Genomic DNA, 20,142 nt, shown 5'->3' on the forward strand with positions numbered 1-20,142 from the left:
AATCCCCGGGGGTCTCCCCAAACTGTCTCCTGGGGACAAGGAAGGGAGGGCCCAGAATGACACAGACACACCCAGGCATGTGTCTGACCATCCCCCAATATTTCACCAAAGGGCGGGGGGAGTGTCTCTGCTGAAAGCTAAGCACCGGTTGATTGCTGGCCTGTGGCCGGATGTTCGGACTATGTCACATGGAGGATCCTGGGTTCCAAACCCGTGGAAGTGAACCGGGTCATTTACAGCAGAGGGTCTCAGAGCAGGCTCAATGCTAAGAACTGCGGGCATGCGGGGAGCCGGCCCAGCCCTATGCCTAGTCTAGAGACTGTGCAGGGCAAAGCATCCCCCCCACCCCCAGAAATGCTGAATAGGGGCCCATCAAGACTGAGCTGCAACTAATGAAACACCCTGATTATGAACAGAGACAAGAGCCTCGGGCTATACAAGGAGGGGAAATGGCCCCAAACGTTGTTCATCACAGAGGAGAGACTCTGCCAGCGGAAGCGTCTCACGAGGGGAGGATCCCAGCTCCCGCCACTGAATCAGCGCCGTGCGGAAGGAGCCTGCCAATACGTGCGGGCTCTGGACTGTACATCACATTTTCCTTGTACCTGGAACCTCGTGTGTCCAAACCCTTTGATGTGCTTTTATGGACAGTGGCTGGTTTCAATAGCCAGGGTCGTGGCGCTGGCCAGGCGCCAGCAAGGGGAGCATAGGCAGCTGCAGTGGAACGATAACTCCATGGCAGGCAGCTCGGCAGTGCAGGCCACAGCCTGACTGACAGTAGGAGAGGGCCCAGTAGCTGCTCCCCCAAAGGTGGCTGGGATCCATGGCCACATGACCAACCGTGCCACAGCAGGGACCTGGAAGGCTCAGTCAGCCCCCTAGCATAGAATGGGAACCCCAGACAGGTGCATAGACAGGCTGCCAGATGGTCCCAGGGACACACTACCCTGCTGGCAGACCACTGGCACTGGGTCTCTCCTTAGGTTAGCATGGGAATCTCCCTCGGGCTGGCATGAAGAGCCCTGCGGCCTGGCATTGGGGCTGCCTTAGGCCTGCTGTGGGGGCAGCCCCCTACTGTAGAGCTTCACTCCTAAGGCAGCATCTCCAGTGAGCCAGTCCCAAGCCCGGCACCCTCCTTCAGCTGCCCTGTGTGACGCAGTAGGGAGTGGGGCAGATTGACCTGGGAATGTCGTCTAGTTTTACTGGGACTGTCTGCAATGGGGATGGGATAGCAGGGGATGATTTTACTTGAGAGTAACCTGAGCTTGTAACCTGAGCCAGGAGGGGGGTGGTGCCAGGTGACACCTTTGCCCCAGAAACTGGACAAAGGGAGGGGAGGAGCTGGGGGAAGGGGGAGAGAGACGGCTACAGGAGGTTTTGCTTTCAGTTTTGGGCTGGGTGGTGAAACGCAGGGATCCCCAAAGCTGGGGGCTAAGCTCCCTAATCCCCCACAGAAGGACTTGACTGAGGGGTCCTGGTTGTACCTACAAGCTCTGCTTGGGACTGTGTTCCTGTTGTCTAATAAATCTTCTGTTTTACTGGCTGGCTGAGAGTCACAGTGAATCGCAGGAAGAGGGGTGCAGGGCCCTGACTTCCCCCACTCCGTGACACCCTGTCTGCCCATCTCACTCCCACCCCCGAAAGGGACCCCCACCCCAGTTCAGTTCCACCAACTGCAGAGGCCACCAAGGAGTCTCCGAAAGTGGCAGATTCCAGAGCCCTGCCTGCTGCTGGCTGACCCAGCACCCCCTCAGAGATGCTGCTGCAAAGGATTCTGGGGCCCATGTGGGGAACTAAAGGCCCCCATGTGGGGACGACTACAGGATGGGATCCAAAGGGGGTGGGAAGTGCACTGCAGAGCCAGGGCAGAGCTGCCGAGAAGCCTGGCACTGAGCTGCGCCCCCAACTCAGCCGGGCAGCAAGGATGGAGAATGGTGCATTGCAGACCTGCCCCCCCCCCATCCCTCTGTCTCTGTGGAGCTCTGCTCTCTATCCATGGACACTCACTGACTGAGCCCAACGGGAATGCTTCAGATGTGGGAGATAAGATCACAAAAGAAGGTGGCAGAACCTGTGCGTTTGCCAGGGGTTAAACTCCTGGGACCTTGGCAAGCTCACCAGCCTGTCTCCAGCAGCCATCCAAATGCTTTGGCAGGCGCCAGGGTTCCTACACTGGGCAGGAAGCACGGGGCTGGAGGCATGGCTGGGGGGCTAATATGAGGGGGAAAGGAGTCCAGGAGAGCTGGCTGTATTTTAAAGAAGCCTTATTGAGGGAGCATGAACAAACCATCCCAATGTGCAAAAAGAATAGCAAATATGGCAGGCGAACAGATTGGCTTAACAGTGAAATCTTCGGTGAGCTTAAACTCAAAAAGGAAGCTTACAAGAAGTGGAAATTTGGTCAGATGACTAGGGGGGAGTATAAAAATATTGCTAGAGCATACAGGGGTGTAATCAGGAAGGCCAAGGCACAAATGGAGTTGCAACTAGCAAGGGATGTAAAAGGTAACAAGAAGGTATGCTAGCAACAAGAAGGTCAGGGAAAGTGTGGGACCCTTACTGAATGGGGGAGGCAACCTAGTGACAGATTATGTGGAAAAAGCTAAAGTAACTCAATGCTTTTTTTGCCTCGGTCTTCACAGCTAAGGTCAGCTCCCAAATTGCTGCACTGGACATCACAATATGGGGAGGAGGTGAGCAGCCGTCAGTGGTGAAAGAACAGGTTAAGGACTATTGAGAAAAGCTGGACATGCACAAGTCCATGGTTCCAGATCCAATGCATCCAAGGGTTCTGAGGGAGTTGGCTGATGTGATTGCAGAGCCATTGGCTGTTATCTCTGAAAACTCATGGTGATCAGGGGAGATCCCGGATGATTGGAAAAAGGCAAATATAGTGCCCATCTTTAAAAAAGGCAAGAAGGAGAACCCGGGGAACTACAGACTCCCTGCCTGACCAACCTGATTGCCTTCTATGATGAGATAACTGGCTCTGTGGATGAGGGGAAAGCAGTGGACGTGTTATTCCTTGACTTTAGCAAAGCTTTTGATATGGTCTCCCACAATATTCTTGTCAGCAAGTTCAAGAAGCATGGACTATAAGGTGGATAGAAAGCCGGCTAGACCGTTGGGCTCAATGGGTAGTGATCAACGGCTCGATATCTAGTTGGCAGCTGGTTTCAAGTGGAGTGCCCCAGGGGACTGTCTTGGGTCAGTTTTGTTCAACATCTTCATTAATGATCTGGATAATGGGATGGACTGCACCCTCAGCAAGTTCGTGGATGACACTAAGCTGGGGGGAGAGTTAGATAAGCTGGAGGGTAGGGATAGGATACAGAGTGACCTAGACAAATTGGAGGATTGGGCCAAAAGAAATCTGATGAAGTTCAACAAGGACAAATGCAGAGTCCTGCACTTAGGACGGAAGAATCCCATGCACCACTACAGGCTGGAGACCGACTGGCTAAGCAGCAATTGTACAGAAAAGGACCTGGGGATTACAGTGGATGAGAAGCTGGATATGAGTCAGCAGTGTGCCCTTGTTGCCAAGAAGGCTAACGGCATATTGGGCTGTATTCGTAGGAGCACTGCCAGCAGATCAAAGGAAGTGATTATTCCCCTCTATTCAGCACTGGTGAGGCTACATCTGGAGTACTGCATCCAGTTTTGGGCCCCCCACTACAGAAAGGATGTAGACAAATTGGAGAGAGTCCAGCGGAGGGCAACAAAAATGATTAGGGGGCTGGGGCACATGACTTATGAGGAGAGGCTGAGGGAACTGGGGTTATTTAGTCTGCAGAAGAGAAGAGTGAGGGGGATTTGACAGCAGCCTTCAACTACCTGAAGGGGGGTTCCAAAGAGGATGGAGCTCAGCTGTTCTCAGTGGTGGCAGATGACAGAACAAGGAGTAATGGTCTCAAGTTGCAGTGGGGGAGGTCTAGGTTGGATATCAGGAAACACTATTTCACTAGAAGGGTGGTGAAGCACTGGAATCGGTTACTTAGGGAGGTGGTGGAATCTCCATCATTAGAGGTTTTTAAGGCCTGGCTTGACAAAGCCCTGGCTGGTATGATTTAGTTGGGGTTGGTCCTGCTTTGAGCAGGGGGTTGGACTAGATGACGTCCTGAGGTCTCTTCCAACCCTGAGATTCTATGATTCTATGATTCTGAAGTGCAAGGCAGAGCCCTCACTTGCCCCTCCTTCAGAAAATCACAGGGCCAGATCTGCACCTGGGGTAGTCTACAGAAGTCAATGGAGCTTTGCTGATTTACACCAAGAGGTCAAAGCCCTTTACAAACATTAATGAATGAATCCCATGGGAACCAGGCCAGCAGCAGCATCCCCATTTCACAGACTGTAGAAACTGAGGCACGGAACAGGGCAGTGACTTGCCCACAGTCACACGGGGAGTCAGTTGCAGAACACAGACTTGAGCCCAGATGCCCTCGGCATTAGCCATGAGGTGAGACTCTGCCTTCCCCCATCCCCTTGGATCACCCAGGCTGAGCCAGCTCCACCCTGTCGGTACCGCCCTTCGCAGCTCTCCCCACCCCAACGAACAAATAAAACCACACCCCAACCAACAAAGTTTTACCAACGAAAAGCGCCAGTGCGGAGACGTTCTCCCGCCGACAAAGCCGCCACCCCTTGTTGGGGGTGGTTGTATCTGGTTGGCAGGAGAGCTCGCTCCTGCCGACAAAGAGCGGCTACCCTGTGTGCCTTGCAGCGGCAAGACTTCAGAGGCACAGCTGTGCCACTGTAAGGTGCACAGTGCAGACACAACCTTTGCTGTCAGGCAAGGGGGGTTCCAGCTGACGGGGGAGGGCATGGCAGAGGGTGTTCCAAGGCAGGGCTGATTTTCCATTGCCAAGGCTTTCCCTGCTTTCCCTTCTGTTCTGTCTCTTCACTAAAGGGCTGGAGGGGTTTTGAGGGGCGTCTTTGCCATGGACTGAACTGGTGAGTCGCGTGTGCACCACTCTGACCCTCGTGTAACACCATTGGACACTGACAGGGTCACAGTAACACCTTTGATTCTTCAGGCCCATTTATACCATCCCTGCCCCCAGCCTCTCCTCGCTCCTCTTGTCCTTGGCAGCAGGCCATTGCTCCAGAGACAGTGAGTAATTCCCTTCCCGTGCTCACATTGTTACCTGGCAGGTATTTTTAGCTACTGCTCAGACCCCGTCCTCCCTCCTCCTTTTTCTGGACTGTACAAATTTAGCTCCCAGAGCCCCCACTATACACGGCTCACCTGCACTCAGGGCAGGGACAGGAACATCCAGCGTCTTATTCTCAAGCCCGACTGACTTCCCCTCGCCCTCCCAGGGCCCCGGACACATGTGAAATGAGTGAACCCCCTAGCCCTGCCCTCCCACCACATACAAACACCTTTGTGCCCCACGGCCTGGACGCCCCGAGTTATTGGTTAACATTGAGCCCTGGTAATGGACTTGTAAGGGGCACGGCCAGGAGCTCTGCAGCCAGCATGCCGCATCACAAGGCAGCACGTGGCACATGCCCGCCAGCAGCACCGGGCATTCGCGGTCCTCTCACAGCTCTCAGATGCATGCCCCTTTTATTGGAATAGGACTTACACAGGCAGCGCCAGCAAGTGGTCAGAGCAGGGGGGCCGTGAGCTAAGGGGCAGGGGAGCCAGTTCCAGGTCAGAGAGGGGAGTGTGCTCAGCTGGAGGAGAGCAGAAGCAGCTGTTGATATAATGAGCTGTCAGCTTTCCTGCATGTGCCCCTCTGCTCTGACATCGAATCCTCTGCCCTGGGCAGCCTGGGCCCTGCTGGAGGCTTTGGCAGGTTCCGAGGTCCTGGCAGGATCGTCCCAGCTCCCGACACCCTCGTTCAATGCGTCACCTCTAGGCTGCTCGAGACGCTCTCAACCTCCCCTGCTTACGAGAAGCCAAGCTCATTAAGGAGCCCAATGTACCTGCACCCCATACAACCCTGCTGCCTCAGGGGCCCGATCCTGCCTCCAGGAGCTCAGCTCCCCAGCAAATTGGGCTGTTGGTGTTGTTGGCTGCTGACGCCTGAAATGCAGAGTTAGGCTCCAGGGGCACAGGAGAGTTTTATTTCTGTCGGCGAAATGAATCCCCCAAAGAGACTCTGGTGACAAATGGCTGCCGAGCAAGGGAATCCAATCAATCCAAGGAGGCGTGTGGGACATTTACTGTGGAGTTAGATGGGGAGGGGCGTTAAGTAGAGGAGCCTGAAAGACAAATAAATCCAAGGAGCTGGGAAAGCCTCTGGAATCAGCCGGGCTGGGGCTGGGGCTGGGGCCGAGGCCGGGCCAAGCTGGGGCTGGGGCTGGGGCTGGGGCTGGGGCTGGGGCTGGGGCTGGGGCCAGGCCGGTCCAGGCTGGGGCTAGGGCCAGGGCCGGGGCTGGGGCTGGGGCCGAGGCCGGGCCAAGCTGGGGCTGGGGTTGGGGCTGGGGCTGGGCTGGGGCCGAGGCCGGGGCCAAGCTGGGGCTGGGGCTGGGGCTGGGGCTGGGGCTGGGGCCGGGGCCGGGCAAGCTGGGGCTGGGTGTGGGGGTGGGGCTGGGGCTGGGGCCGAGGCCGGGCCAAGCTGGGGCTGGGGCCGAGGCCGGGCCAAGCTGGGGCTGGGGCTGGGGCTGGGGCTGGGGCCGAGGCCGGGCCGAGCTGGGGCTGGGGCTGGGGCCAGGCCGGTCCAGGCTGGGGCTAGGGCCAGGGCTGGGGCTGGGGCTGGGAACAGGACGGACAAGCTGGGGCTAGGGCTGGGGCTAGGCTGGGGCTGGGGATCGGGCCGGGCTGGGGCGGGTATTAACAAACCATCTGCTGCTCTTCTAGGGACCAGAAATTAACAGAAGGAGAATCCCAGAAACCAGTTGGGTTTGTGACATGGGTGAATTTAGTGCTGGTGCTGGGTTCCAGACTGACAGCCCTGGCATGGGCACAGGTTGGCACAGCTTCCTTCAGCCCTGCCCCTGCCTGCTGCCTGTATGTCCCCCACCACCCCCGGCCCTGGAAGGGACGAGCGGGGAGACGGTCTCCCAGCTTAGCCGGGAAGAAGGCTAATTAGTGTCTGGTCATTTTTCTGCTGGGGACACCTGCCATGAGTCAATGGTCTGAGACCCAGCACACTCATTACGTGCAGGGGCCACCAAACAGGCACGGGATGGCAACGACTTGCAGTCACTCCTGATCTGAGCTGGGTGTAAATAAGAACCTGCCAATCAGCTGAGCTGGCCATTCCCGCCCTAGGCCTTTGGCCCCATGAGCTGCCATGTGGTGCCATCCTGCACTGGGTGTCCTGCAGGCGCCCCCGCCTGCAGCAGCCACACTGGGGGCTCCGCATCCAAGTGCTGTGAGCCAGAGGCAGGGACTCTTCCATGCACAGGTGGGGGGTGTCAGAGGCATCAGCCTGCCTGGCTCCTAGGGGAGGACACAGGTTAGGTGCCGAGGTGCTAGGCCCCTGATAGGTAGGTCAGAGTGAGGGAGTGAAGCCAGGTGGTGCAGAGAGGCAGTTCCAGACAGCAGCGGATGCAGAGGAGACGACTCGCACAGTGAGGACACTGTCCTGAGGGATGCAGAGGAAGCTATGCCAGGCAAAGGGAGCAGCAGCCTGCTCCCCGGAGAGTCCTCCCCAGGCTTGACACCGTGCTTGGGACTTTGGCTGGGTGGATGGCCACGCGGCGTGGAACAGATTCATAACAAGTTCTCGGTCTGAGTCTCAGAGCTTTGCTGTGCGGCGCTATAACAGCGCTCGTGGACAGAACCGATGCTCAAAACAAGGAGGCCAGTTATGTTCTGCAGCCTCTCAGGAACCTGCTGTCCCCAGGCAGCCGCCTCCTGAAACTGTCAGTACAAAATCACAGCCTAGGAGACAAAGAGAAAGCAATCCCTGCTGAGCTGCTGGGCCAGCTGCTTTGCAGCCAGAGCCTCTGAACTCTCCCGGCACCTGCAGCACGTTCCCCATGTGAGCGGGTCATCAAAGACCTGCCGACACCTCCTGGAGATGCAGGCAGAGCTCGTGATCCAGCTTGTACAGGGCAAATCCACGGCCTTGTCTGCTCCCTTTGATTAGCCAAGTCTGGATGGAAAGAGGCTCTGCATGTACTAGCAGCTCATCAGAAGAGCAGCGCCATTCACTGGGGGGCTGGCTCTGGGAGTGCTGGCCCCCCACACAGTGAGGGGCAGGAGCGCAGAGAGATTCCAGCCTTCTGGGATGTCAGACCTAGCCTGGGAAATATGAGTGTTTCTGCAGCTACCATGGGACTGCTCAGGCTACTGCAGTGCATCAGGGTGTGTCCCCATGTCCCAGGTGAAACGTGGCAGGCAGGGCAAGGCTGGCCACGTGGGGAGGTGGCCCTATCACATAGATAGATAGATAATGACCATAACTGGCCTTAGAGCTGAAAGGGGACGGGACGGGCCAAGCTGGGGCTGGGGCTGGGGCCGAGAAAGTGACTGGGGAAGGTTCCCCTTCCCTCAAGCTGGCTGTCTCCAGCCCCAACCAGGCCCCAGGGAACTGGTCATTTTACCAAGACTCTTCCCAGCCTGCAGAGCCAGGAAGCTAGTTTAATGTGAGTTCATGTCGCCCACCTTTCTGAATACACTCCCAGCTGCAGGGCAGGCAGGTGGCTCACAGTGATGCTCCCATCTCTGTGCCCTGCAGGATCCCATCCCTTGGCTTCCTGTCGAAACAGTTTTGGTCGCTTTGTAAAACGTCTTTTGGGGAGCGAGCACTGGGCGAGTGTTACTGAAAAACCCAACAGCGGCCAGAGTCCACAAACCCTCCACACACCATGGCTGGGCTGGCTCCCTGCCCACCTCCCTGCACGCTCACCACCCCAGGCCAGGCTATGTGCTCTGCACGACCCTGCCCATTGGGATGTCCTGGCTGTGCACCATCCAGTGGATGGGGTCAGGAGAAGCAGGGGCTGGCGTGGAGGTCAGGTGTGGGAGGCAGTGCTGGCAGGCAGGGGACGGGGATGCTGGGCTGAGGAAGGCTGCCCTGCTGTGATGGCCTGGCAGGTCTGGAAGCCGGCCAGGAGACCCAAGGCAGGTAGGTCTCTTACTCCAGTGAATGGTTACAGCCCTGCCCAGCACTTGCAGCTCAGTCCCACACGCTCCCCCAGACAGGCTTGTGTGTGCTCTCACTGGGGCAAGCATGCCAGGGCAGGGCTGATGGTGGAGCAGGCCCCAGCCTCAGAGATCTGTTGGGGGACAGGGGTGGGAAAAGGAGGAAGGATGGTTCAGTCATTAAGGCACTGTGCTGGGACTTGGGGCATCAGGATTCCCGTGTGACCCTGACCACGTCTCTGAGCCTCAGTTTCCCCATCTGTACCACTGGCATTGACGGTTATTTCACCAGTGTTTGTGAGCTGCTGGGGAGCCCAGCAATAGATTGACAGGAACCTGCCCCTCTCCAAAAGAACTGCAAGCTCTTCTGGCCTTGCCAGTGGATTAATCCCTGCTGGCTGGGAACACTGCACCCAGCAGGGGGTTTGCTCTGTCTCAGCAACATCTTAGCCAGCTCAAATTAAGCTTTGGGAGGTGTCCAAATGGGCTCCAAATAAATATGTATAATAATAACAGCCACTAATGGTACGTTGTGTGTCACACACCCATGCACGCACACACCCATGCACATGAACACACATGCACACACACACATGCACACACATAGACACACGCATGCACACACACATGCACACACACAGGTGCTCTCTTGCTCGCTCTCACACACATGCAATAAACAGAATTTTGCGTCCAGTCCATCAGTGAGGGCAGCAAAGCCCCCGCCTGCCACAGGGAATTCTCAGCTGATCTAATGCAAGCTCCTGCTAGCTGGAGTGAAACGAACCCACCAGGAGCAATTCTGAAGGGTTGCAGGTAGCCTTAAAAGAGAGAAATTCCTTCCCCTCCCCCGTAACTCCAGGCCGGCACCAGCTGCGGGTGCTAAATGAGGTTACCTGCCATGCAGCCCCCTCTCTGCCTCACCCCGCTCCCCAGAACTGTTCTTATTAAGCACCGTGACAATCCTCTGGGTCTGATCTGCGGGTCCCTTGGGGGGTGCCAGGAGCAGCAGGGACGCTGAGCCATCCAGGGCATTTCAAATAGAAAACACTCCTCTCCAGGGAAACAGATCCCCCTTCCCTGAATGGCAGCAGCACTAGGGGGGCCAGCTGTAAATGGGGTCAGGTCCATTGCAATCAGTGACCGATCCTGAGGGGTCAGATGGATTTAGTCCATCTCAGGACCTGGCCACCCGCTGGTGGTGTTTCCACTGTCCCAGTCACTGCAGTATCTGAGCAGGTCACAATCTTTCCCCTCCTCCAGCCTGTGCCCCAGGACAGAGCTGTTACCCCAGTGGAGACGTGGGGGTCTAGCACAGACAGACTAAGGGGGAGGTGGGATTCTCAGCTGGCCTAGACAGACCCACACCAGCTCTGCTTGAGCTGCAATCCCAGCTGAGCCAGTACGTGGGCAGCTGGCCCGAGCCACCCTGCTATTTTCAGGGGGTGGCGTGAGCAGGTCAGACGGAGACAAACCCTGCGTGACTTGCCTAGGTCACACGCGAGTCCAGGGCTGAGCAGGGAATTGGAGCCAGGTCCTGACCATTGGCCCCTCTTTCCCTGCACATCTAGAGCCAGGAGACTGCTTCATGGTGCGACACAGCGCTATGCTTGGTCGATCAGGCCTGGGGAGGTGCAGGGAAACCCGGAGGGACATCCTGCAGCAGAGTGACAGCCAGTGCCAGACACACCCACCCTGCACAGGGAGCAGCGGATGGCAGGCTTCTCAGGCCTCATGCGGGTGGCTGACATCCAGGGCTCTCTCTCCTCTGCTGTGATGGACAGGCGGGCACAGCTGGGGAGACCAGTCCCACCTCCCATTTCAAAGCAAGCCACACGCGCTTCCTGCCTCCGACACAGGTCAGCAAGGCCCTGCTCCACCTGGGACTGACACCCCAGCACTGTCAGCTCCACATGCCGGCCTGGCACCAGGCATTTGCCAGCTCCACTGATGCTGTGCAGGGGCGGGAAAGGCCCCAGGAAGAATGACTCTGCTGCCTGACTTGGTTAATTAGCCCTGGAGTGGTCCGCAGCAGGGGAATTGGGCATTTCCTATCAGACAAAGAAGGTCTAAAAAGTGTTTTCTAAAAGATTTGCCTGCTTGTTTGTTACATTAGAAATTCAGGTCTCATCCACCCTACCCAGTTTTGCCTAGTGGTCTCTCGGGATGGCTGGAAAGCTAGCAGGATTATAACTTTGCAGGTACCAAGGAAATGAAACTTCGGCCACTGAGGGGAGAAGGGACAGTTGGTCAGGCTGGTCGAAGCGCTTTTTGAGGGGGTTAATGAGTATTTAACTCAAATGCCTGATAAACACTTGGAAAAAAGTGATCTTTGTTAATGTCTTGGCACCACCGCTCTGTCAGTTTCAGGTACCCAATCCACAGCTCTGGGTCCCCTGAGGAGATATCCCACAAAAGCTGGGAAAGCCAGGCTTGACATTGCCAAGATTTCAAAGGGAAAAAACCAAACACCTCATATCACCCCCCTCAAGGTCTCCTTTGTCCATCGGCAAGGAGCAGTGAACAGCATACGTCAGATCAGCTTTCAACACCAGAGTCCTTTTCAGTGGCTGAAGATGCCCAGAAATCCAGCAGAGGTTGCCATGGTGACCCTTGGGGAATTGCATTATCCCCACATAGATGCCTAGCGACTGATCGCTGGTCCCTAGCGCCGTGGTGCCTCCCAACCCCTATTCTCTAGTGTAAGAATTCACACACCCCTCATGCAGGGCACTGTCCCCCATGCACAGCTGGGAGCACAGCGCAGCCAGGCTAGTGACTTACCCAGGGAGTTTGGGGAGGAGCCGGCACTAGGACTCAGGGCTCATGAACCCCTGGCCCATCCTTTCCCCCTCCCACCCGGAGCACCTGATACTGACTCATTCCCAAGGTACCTTGCTGGCCCTGGCAGCGCTGGGCCAAGGCGGCCGGTGTGGTTCTGGCCACTGGGCGTATGAGGCAAAGGCAGGTGGAGGCCAGCAGTCGGGGAGAGAAGGGGCAGGTGGACGAGCGCAGTAGAGCCCGAGTTGCTCTGGATTTACAGCAGGGGACACAGGCCAGCCCTCAGTCTTTCAGTCCTATTTACACCCTCAGCCTCGCGCTGCCCAAGCTAGCAAAGCCTCACCTGTCCGCCAGAGGCCAAGCACAGGAGGAAAACACCTGCTGGCTCTGGACTGATCATATCAGGACCTCAGGGAATGAGAAGCAAGGGGGGAACCAGGGGAGAGTCACCAGGACGATGTTGTATGATCCCGTCTCCAGCAGTCCACAGTGGCTGTGAATCTTGTTCCTGACTCTACACGGTACAGACAAACACAGCACCTGGTCCCCCCTCAGCCACCAGGTGTAACCCCTGAGTAACCCATAGGCCCGATTCCCCTCACACTCACCCCAGTGTAAACCAGGAGTAGCCCACTGGCCTGATTCCCCTCGCGCTCACCCCAGTGTAAACCAGGAGTAATCCACTGGGCCTGGTTCCCACATTGCTCTCCCCCATGTAAATCAGAAGTGACTCCACTGAGCCGCCTTCCTTGTTAACCCCTGGAGCTTTGAGCAGCACAGGGCACCGTGAAGGTCCAAGCCGCCTGCCCCTGCCCTGCTGGCCCCACACGCACGCACCCTTTGCCCTGCGCGCTCCCAGCACTCACGTCAGTGGCTTCTCCAGGCGGCTTCCTGCCGAGCCGACGATCTCCCCCAGTGTGCAGAACGCCTGGCCCAGGAAATCCTGGCAGGGCAAAGGACCATGATGAGCATCAAGAATCCGGATTCTCCGCCCAGACCCCTCAACACATCAGCCCTGCTGGAGCAGGAGCAAACCATTCGGTTTTTGTGAGAATGGGTCCTCACAGGGCAAAGGCACCTTTGCACCAAAGGGAGGTGTTCTGGGGAGAATTCCAGCCTGGGATAGATGGGAAAATGTTTGTGCATTTGGTGCCTGGGAAACTGGTTCTTTGTATGGCAAAATTTTGCAATGCAAATAGTGATTTATCTGCAGCGGGAGGGGGAATCATCTTAGGTTTCCATGGAGACAGCAGGAAGTGCGAGGAGGGAACACAGGAAGTCCCACCCCCCAGGATGGTCATAGCACCTCCTGCCCCACTACTAGGGAGCCTGTGTCACAAAGCTCTGCGACTGGGATTTCCCATTAATGCTACTAGTAATGGGCCTTTTGAATCTGGCAGCCTGGGGTCTCAGTGTAAACGTACAGATGAGATGGGCCCAAATGTAGATCCACAGACTCCCGGCTCCCCTGCTGGCCCCTGCTAGCATGACAGGCTGCAGCCACACCGTGGGCACATCTGAGGGCCCTATGCCCGGGCAAATGACATGGGCACACAGGACAATCCTTGCTGCAGGTGGGAAGTGCCCTGGGAAGCTGGCGATGCAGCCTGGCATGGCCTGGCTATTTACACAGGACAGCTCATCTGCCCCCCACGGAGAGCCATCTCTACCCTCAGGCTCTAGGCACCTGCTCATCCAAATCCTGGTGCCCATGCCCCAGGGATCATGGGCTGGGGAGCCATAGGGTGCGTCCCTCTGGACCCAGCTTCACACCCTTGGCAGCCCGGGTCCCCGGTGGGGCACTAGGCTGGACAGGGGCAGGGCAGGAGGGATGAGAGCAGCGGGGGGCAGGGAACATGCTCTTACTCACATGCTTCGAGAGGTCGGGGCTTTTGGAATCCACATCGTACCTGCGGGGCGGGAGGAAAAACCACATGACGCATGGCCATAGCCCCCACTCCGGTAGGGCCTGGCACTCCCCATCACCACCAGGCAGCTCCTGGGGCAGCGCACAGCCTCCTGCTTGGGGGCAGGGCTTTGAACCGGGGTCTCCCACATTCCACAGGAGCACCCAGGCTGTGGGCTAGGCTGGGGAGTCGCTTTCCAGCAGCCGGGGCTGGGAGATCTGACCGTGATACGCACGGGGATGTTCCCCACCATGCACCAGGCCAGTGCACCACTGAGCTGTCACACAGGACGTCAGGACAGGCTCTCACTGAATGTGAATGGGATTTGAGCACCTGAGGAAAGCCCCAGCCAGAGTCTCTCGCTGTGCCCATGTGGGGTTGTTATTGTAGGGTCTTCCCTGAGATGCAGCATTTGCCATTTTCCCCTCAGAGCCTCCCATCCCCCCCGCTCTGCAGGGCCGGCCCCGGCACTCACAGGTCGAAGCGCAGGCTCTGTTTCTCTTCGAAGAAGTAGTCGAGGATGAACTTGCGCACGAAGTCGGGGTTCAGGGTGTTGTCGATGACCTCGGTCCTGCCAAACTGCAGGGCGAGAGAGACGCTAGTTAGCTGGGGTGGCGTCCTCAGGGCCCAGGAGCACCCGGGGAGCAGAGTCAAGGACCCCAGTTCTGGGCTTCAATGGGCACAGTTAGACTAAGCCTAAGATTGAGAGCTGGCAGCTGCCCACCCCTCTGACCTTTCCCAGCCAGGAGAGGGGAGAACCCAGCGTGCCAGGAGACAAGGAGGGAGGAACAGAGGCTGGGGGAAGAGAGACTCATTGAGGGGGCAAGCACCTCTTGGTGTCTTCAGCTGCTAATTTCTGGCTCAAGCCACAATGGTGCTGGCGCAGGCAGCTGCCCTGGCACAGAGCCCACGTGGGGAGAGTTCAGGAGCCTCTGTGATTAAGCCCCAAGGCACATCAATTAAGCAGCTGTTAATTATACGTCATGTGTCCCCCTGAGCACAGAATAGCTGGGTGGACTCGCACACCTCTCCCATCAGCTGCAAATACATGGCTTCTCAGGGCGAGACAAAGCCCAGAATAGGCATGGGAGCCATAGGTGCATGCAGCTAGTACTAAAGGCTGCGGGATTGGGGTCTGCACCAAGAGCCACTCCAGAGAGAATCCAGAGCCAGAGCCAGCAGCAGCGTCAATTAAAGGGAAAAAGACACCAGGAGCATGATCCTGGAACTGGCGAGAGATGCTGATGCCCCTCACTCCCGACCCGCAGCCCCCTGCTATACCTGCCCTAGGCTCCCCACACACACAGCTCTGCTGGTGCCCCTACTCCCGACCTGCAGCCCCTGCCATCCCAGCCCTGGGCTCCCCCACCCCCAGCTCCACTGGTGCCCCTCAGTGGGGGTAAGAATTCAAGAGCTTCACATTCATGTCACGTGTGATCTAAACTGGAGTTCAGCTCCGCTCTCCAGTGGGGAGATACCAGCAGCACATTGCCCTACTCAGAAAAGAGGGGGAGGAACTCGGGGTTTTCTCAGGCACCTTGGGCATCAGGGCCCACCTGTGCATGTAGCAGCGTCCCAAGGGCACACTGGGGACACAGTGCTTGAGTGTTCGGAGGGGCACACACAGACGTCAGGGATGCAGACTCACTGCCCTTAGCAGCAGCAGCAGCATTACACTTGCACCTAGTGGCTGCGACTGGGACCAGGGTCCCATTGTGCTCGGGGCTGTACATTCGCACACCAGAGAGTGTCCCCGCCCCGCAGAGCTGGCAACACAAACAGACAAGACTGCAGGAGGGTGGGAATGGAAGCAGAGACCCAGAGAGGGGAAATGACTTGACCAAGGTATGATGTTATTGATATAATCTAGGACCATATAGAACATGGTTACAACTAAGGTCCTGTAGTGGCACCAAAACTTATGTAAAGGGGGTCATATAAGGTGTCTAAGACCAGGTTATGGGTTGCTGGTTATGATTATGCTGTCTGTATGCATCTGTCATTTTTAGTTGAAGTTATGAATATTGGCTCTATACTGTCTGTACTTCAAACTTATGCTATGCTTCTGGGAGACATCCCAGACAAGTTGGTGTTAGCTCTGCCTAGCTGGCTTGATGGCCCATTAAGGACCATTGACCCACTGAGAGAAGGCAGATACGCCTTGTAACTCAGCAAAGTATACAGGGACTTGCCCGTTTGACTCCAGACTCCATTTTGCTGTAATTTTCCACAGTAAGGACTGTGATACAGCATGGCCAGAGGGCAGCAGGAGAGGGTTAGAAGGGAGCCTTATTCCCTCTAAGGGGAAGAAAGTTTGCTATAGATTAACTAGAGCACCTGATGCCAATTAGAGCACCTGCAGTCAGTCACATGATAAAGACCCCTGCTTCAATCAGACAGTGTGGGAGTAGGAGTAGGAAGGATTGGTGTTGGAGCAGAGGATAGTTTGGAGAAGTGCTGTGGTGGGCTAAGAAGTCCAAGACCCTAGGTAAGGTGCACCTGGCTTGTGCAGAGGGAGGGCAGGAAGCCCCCACAAGCTGAAGGGCGGGAGAGGGAAGTAGCCCAGGGGAAGGAACTGTCAGTTCAAGTGGTTCACTGCTATCCTCAGGGCCCCAGGGCTGGGACCTGGAGTAGAGGGTGGGCCCAGGTCCCTCCCTCTCCACTCCCCTCCTCTAGGACACTAGTGGGGCACCAATTTAGGGGCAAGAAATGGTGCCCTGACCCCCCCCCCCAAGAAGAGAAAGCGCGAGACCCATCATAATAGTGCTGGCAATTTGCCACAGGACAAAGAGGTTCTTACACCTGGAAAAGCCAATAAAAGGCTGATGCCTCATCTCCATCTTGTCTTCAATGCTGCTTCTTACCTCTGGAGGAACTTTGCTACAAACTGAAGCTCTGAACAAAGGACTGAATGACCCATCCCAGTGGGGGATGTACTCCAGAGACTTGATTTGAACCTGCAGTTTATTCCATCACTGCTACAAGCCTGAACTAAGAACTTTGCCATTACTGTATGTAATTGATTCCATTTAACCAATTCTAGCTCTCATCTCTATCTTTTTCCTTTTATGAATAAACCTTTAGATTTTAGATTCTAAAGGATTGGCAACAGTGTGATTTGTGGGTAAGATCTGATTTGTATATTGACCTGGGTCTGGGGCTTGATTCTTTGGGATCCAGAGAACCTTTTTCTTTTATTGGGGTGTTGGTTTTCATAACCATTCATCCCCAGGACGAGTGGGACTGGTGGTGATACTGGGAAACTGGAGTGTCTATGGAAATTGCTTGTGTGACTTGTGGTTAGCCAGTGGGGTGAGACCAAAGTCCTCTGTCTGGTGGGTTTGGTTTGCCTTAGAGGTGGAAAAACCCCAGCCTTGGGCTGTGACTGCCCTGTTTGAGCAATTGGTCCTGAATTGGCACTGTCAGCTGGGTCCCGCCAGAACCGCATTGTCACACAAGTTCCCACAGCAGGTCATTAGCAGAGCCAGGAATGGATCCCGGAGTGAATTCCTGGCCCTGATGAAGTCAATGGCAAACCTCTCCTTGAGCCAGCAATCACCCCAAGGCTGTGGGCACCAAACTCAGCACTCTCTCACCCAGACCCTGCTGTCTCCTGTTGAGGCAGTGGGGCTTCCCCCCGGCCCAGCAGCCACATGAGTTGAGTGGCCAGAGCTGGCCCCTGGGCTTCCTGTTTGATGCTGCCTCTGGCAGGGACATCTAAGCCTGCTCAAGTGTTTCCTCGCACCCTTGGGGCTGCGGCAGGCGCTAGCAAAGGTTAATGGGATTCCCACCCCACCTAGTGCTCACACACAGGCTGTTTGCGGAGCCCACTCTTTAATATCCTGAAATCTCTTGGCTAACAATGGCAATGCAGTAACGTGCCCTGCTCCGCTCCCAGCCAGCACATCGGTCCCCAGCCTCTGGCAGAGGCACTGAGACCTTTGCGGCATTTGAACATGCTCCAGCGAATCCCTGATGTGCAAACAAGGTGATTCCATCTGCAAATCCTTGGGCGGGGGGGGTGTCAAGATGACAATGTGAATACCCCAATTCCTGAGCAAAATACACATGCTGGGCTAGATCCTGAGCTGGTGTAAACTGGCAAAGCTCCATCACCTTCCATAGCGCTGTGTCCATTTACACCCACCGGGGGCCTGGGCTACACATCAGAACCCTCACAGCCCCCTCCCCTGGGGCACAGGTAGGTGCAGTATCACTAACCCAGCCCTACTGATGGAGAAACTGAGGCACAGAAAGGGAAAGTGATTTGTCCAGGGTCACCCAGTGAGTTGGGGCAGAGTGGGGAAAGGACTTAGGGTGCTGAGATCTGGCAGTGATGGGCTGAATAGAAATACCATGGATGGATGGATGTATATTAAAAACACCTGTGCGTATGTAAATAAATTGTGTAAATCTAGCTTCCCCTGTTTTCAAGGTTTCCCTGCTTTCTCCCCAGGGGACTGATCAGTTTCATGTTTTTTCTTTAGTCAATTTCACTTCTGGGTTCTCCTCCCCTGGTGCAAGAACACTGAGCCAGACCCACCCCGAGTGTAAATACCCCTGTTCCAGAAAATGCAGCAATGTCGATTTTACCCTGCTGAGAATCGGGTCAGCCTCACTGGCAGGGGTGAGCGGGGGTCAGTCCCTGCATTGACCAAGAACCTCCATGGCAGCTGCCTGGGGATGGGTGAGGCCGGAGGATAGGAAATAACTGGTACCACTGGGGATAACTGATAGTTGTTTGATGGTGACCCCTGACAATTATGCTCCCAGTGGGCCAGTGATGCTGGTAGCCTCTGATGCAGAAAAATGAGTGACCCACTCAAGAGTCATGTCTGCTCAGGCAACAAGGGGTCATTCTGCCCACTTTGTCTGACCGCATCCAGGGATTCCTGCAGCCAGCCCATAGCTGGCAGTTGAGCTAGCATGTATCCAGTCAGAGCTGGGGCCATGGTTAGCACTCAGCTCAGACCCATGGCCTCTGCCTGTGCACCTGCCGCTGCTCTCACTGGCTGGCCAGGGGCCTGAGCCAAACCCCAGGGAAGTCAGTGGAAAGTCTCCCCAGCCCAGATCCTCAAAGGCTCCTACATTCCACTGAAGTCAATGGGAATTAGGGGCCCAAGTGCCTTTGAGGAGCCAAGGATTGTTCCAAGGAGAGGGACCAGCGGACTCGCTGTTAAATGAAGAACAGTTTCAACTCCCCATTGACTGTCCCAGCACCTCCTCCACTCGGCTTGCACAATCTGCTGCTGATGGGGCCTTAACGAGCCAGCCAATTGTCTCAGACAAGGCTCTGAAATTACCTTTCCTCCCACCGAAGTGTGTCACCTGCACGCAGCCGTCACTTGGCTCAGCTATTGAGGCCAGGTCTGCAGGGTTTGCGCTAACTGGGCCTCCGAGCTGCCTGGGACTGCTGGAGCCGAATCCGGGCTCCGGGTGTGCGGTGGGGACGGAGAGGCGGATGCCGGGTGCTGTGCCTGGGGGAGGGGGTCGGCATTTGCTTTTCTAAGCTAAGGAGGGTTGGACCTGGCTGGAATGCGGGTGGGAGACTTCCCAGGAAGACACAGGGCTTAGCTACAGGTGAGGGGCTCCAGAGAGAGCAGCTTGGGCGATAGAAGAATTCTTACACACCCCTGAGCAATGCAGCCAAGCCGACCGAATACTTTAGCCTAGAGCAGGCCTCAGGGGCTGAGTCTGTGCTGGCCTTTCCCACGTTGCGGCTGAGGGGCTGGTGCCCAGCGTGCCCTGATTGAACCTCCAACGGCCCCAGAATCCCCACAGCTGTGAGCGCGAGGCAGGGCCACCTTGGCCTGGTAAAGGGAAGCACAAGCCTGAATCTAGGGCAGGGTGAGATTTAGCCTCTGCCAAGGAGCCCCTGGGGGTGGCACTATGCGGGGGTGGGGGCACCAGCTGGCCAGCATCTGATTTTCAGAGGTGTGAGAACCTGCAACTTCCAGTGGAATCTGGGGGGGCTCAACACAGGAGGAATTCTGGCCTCAAGGTGGCGCTGGGTGCCTTGGGAGTCAGTCGGGGGGCTCTTCCGCCCATGCCCATGGCCTCAGCATGGCGGGGCCCAGTCCAGGGACCGCTCTGCCTCTGCTGTGAGCACTGCCTAGGTGTCTAGGCGAACCACCCGGGAGCCCTGCGGGGGGCTGTTTAGGCGTACAGAGGCTTGGGGACTGGGCAGTGTCATGGGCAGAGGAGAGCCTTGGCTCTGGGCCAGCTCCACCCATCTGACTCCTAATGCCCCGGCTGGAAAATGGGGGGTATTTTCTGTGAAAAATTCTTGAAAGAAATCAGGACATTTTCATTAAAAGCCACGTTCTGTCTGGCCCACCTGCGAGGCCACTTGCACACACAAGCACTGCTCGGGCACGCATGTGTGCACGCACACAGCCACTTGGCAAACCT

At 56.5% G+C, this 20,142-nt stretch overlaps 1 protein-coding gene across 3 annotated transcripts in view; it reads right to left on the reverse strand.

Moving 5' to 3' along the window:
• Positions 1 to 20,142, reverse strand: part of LOC120405189 (copine-5) — a 201,430-nt gene that overhangs the window by 133,021 nt on the left and 48,267 nt on the right. For 2 of the 3 annotated variants that reach the window (XM_039538573.1, XM_039538574.1), the window contains exons 4-6: positions 14,207 to 14,310; positions 13,695 to 13,734; positions 12,691 to 12,767 (exon numbers count right to left, since the gene is read on the reverse strand). In XM_039538573.1, the coding sequence (XP_039394507.1) occupies positions 12,691 to 12,767; positions 13,695 to 13,734; positions 14,207 to 14,310 (221 nt within the window). Of the gene's footprint in view, positions 1 to 7,647; positions 7,841 to 12,690; positions 12,768 to 13,694; positions 13,735 to 14,206; positions 14,311 to 20,142 lie in introns of those variants that run through there. The other variant, XM_039538581.1, reaches the window with a different exon arrangement.

This window comes from Mauremys reevesii, linkage group 4 (assembly GCF_016161935.1).
Source record: "Mauremys reevesii isolate NIE-2019 linkage group 4, ASM1616193v1, whole genome shotgun sequence".
NCBI lineage: Eukaryota > Metazoa > Chordata > Testudines > Geoemydidae > Mauremys > Mauremys reevesii.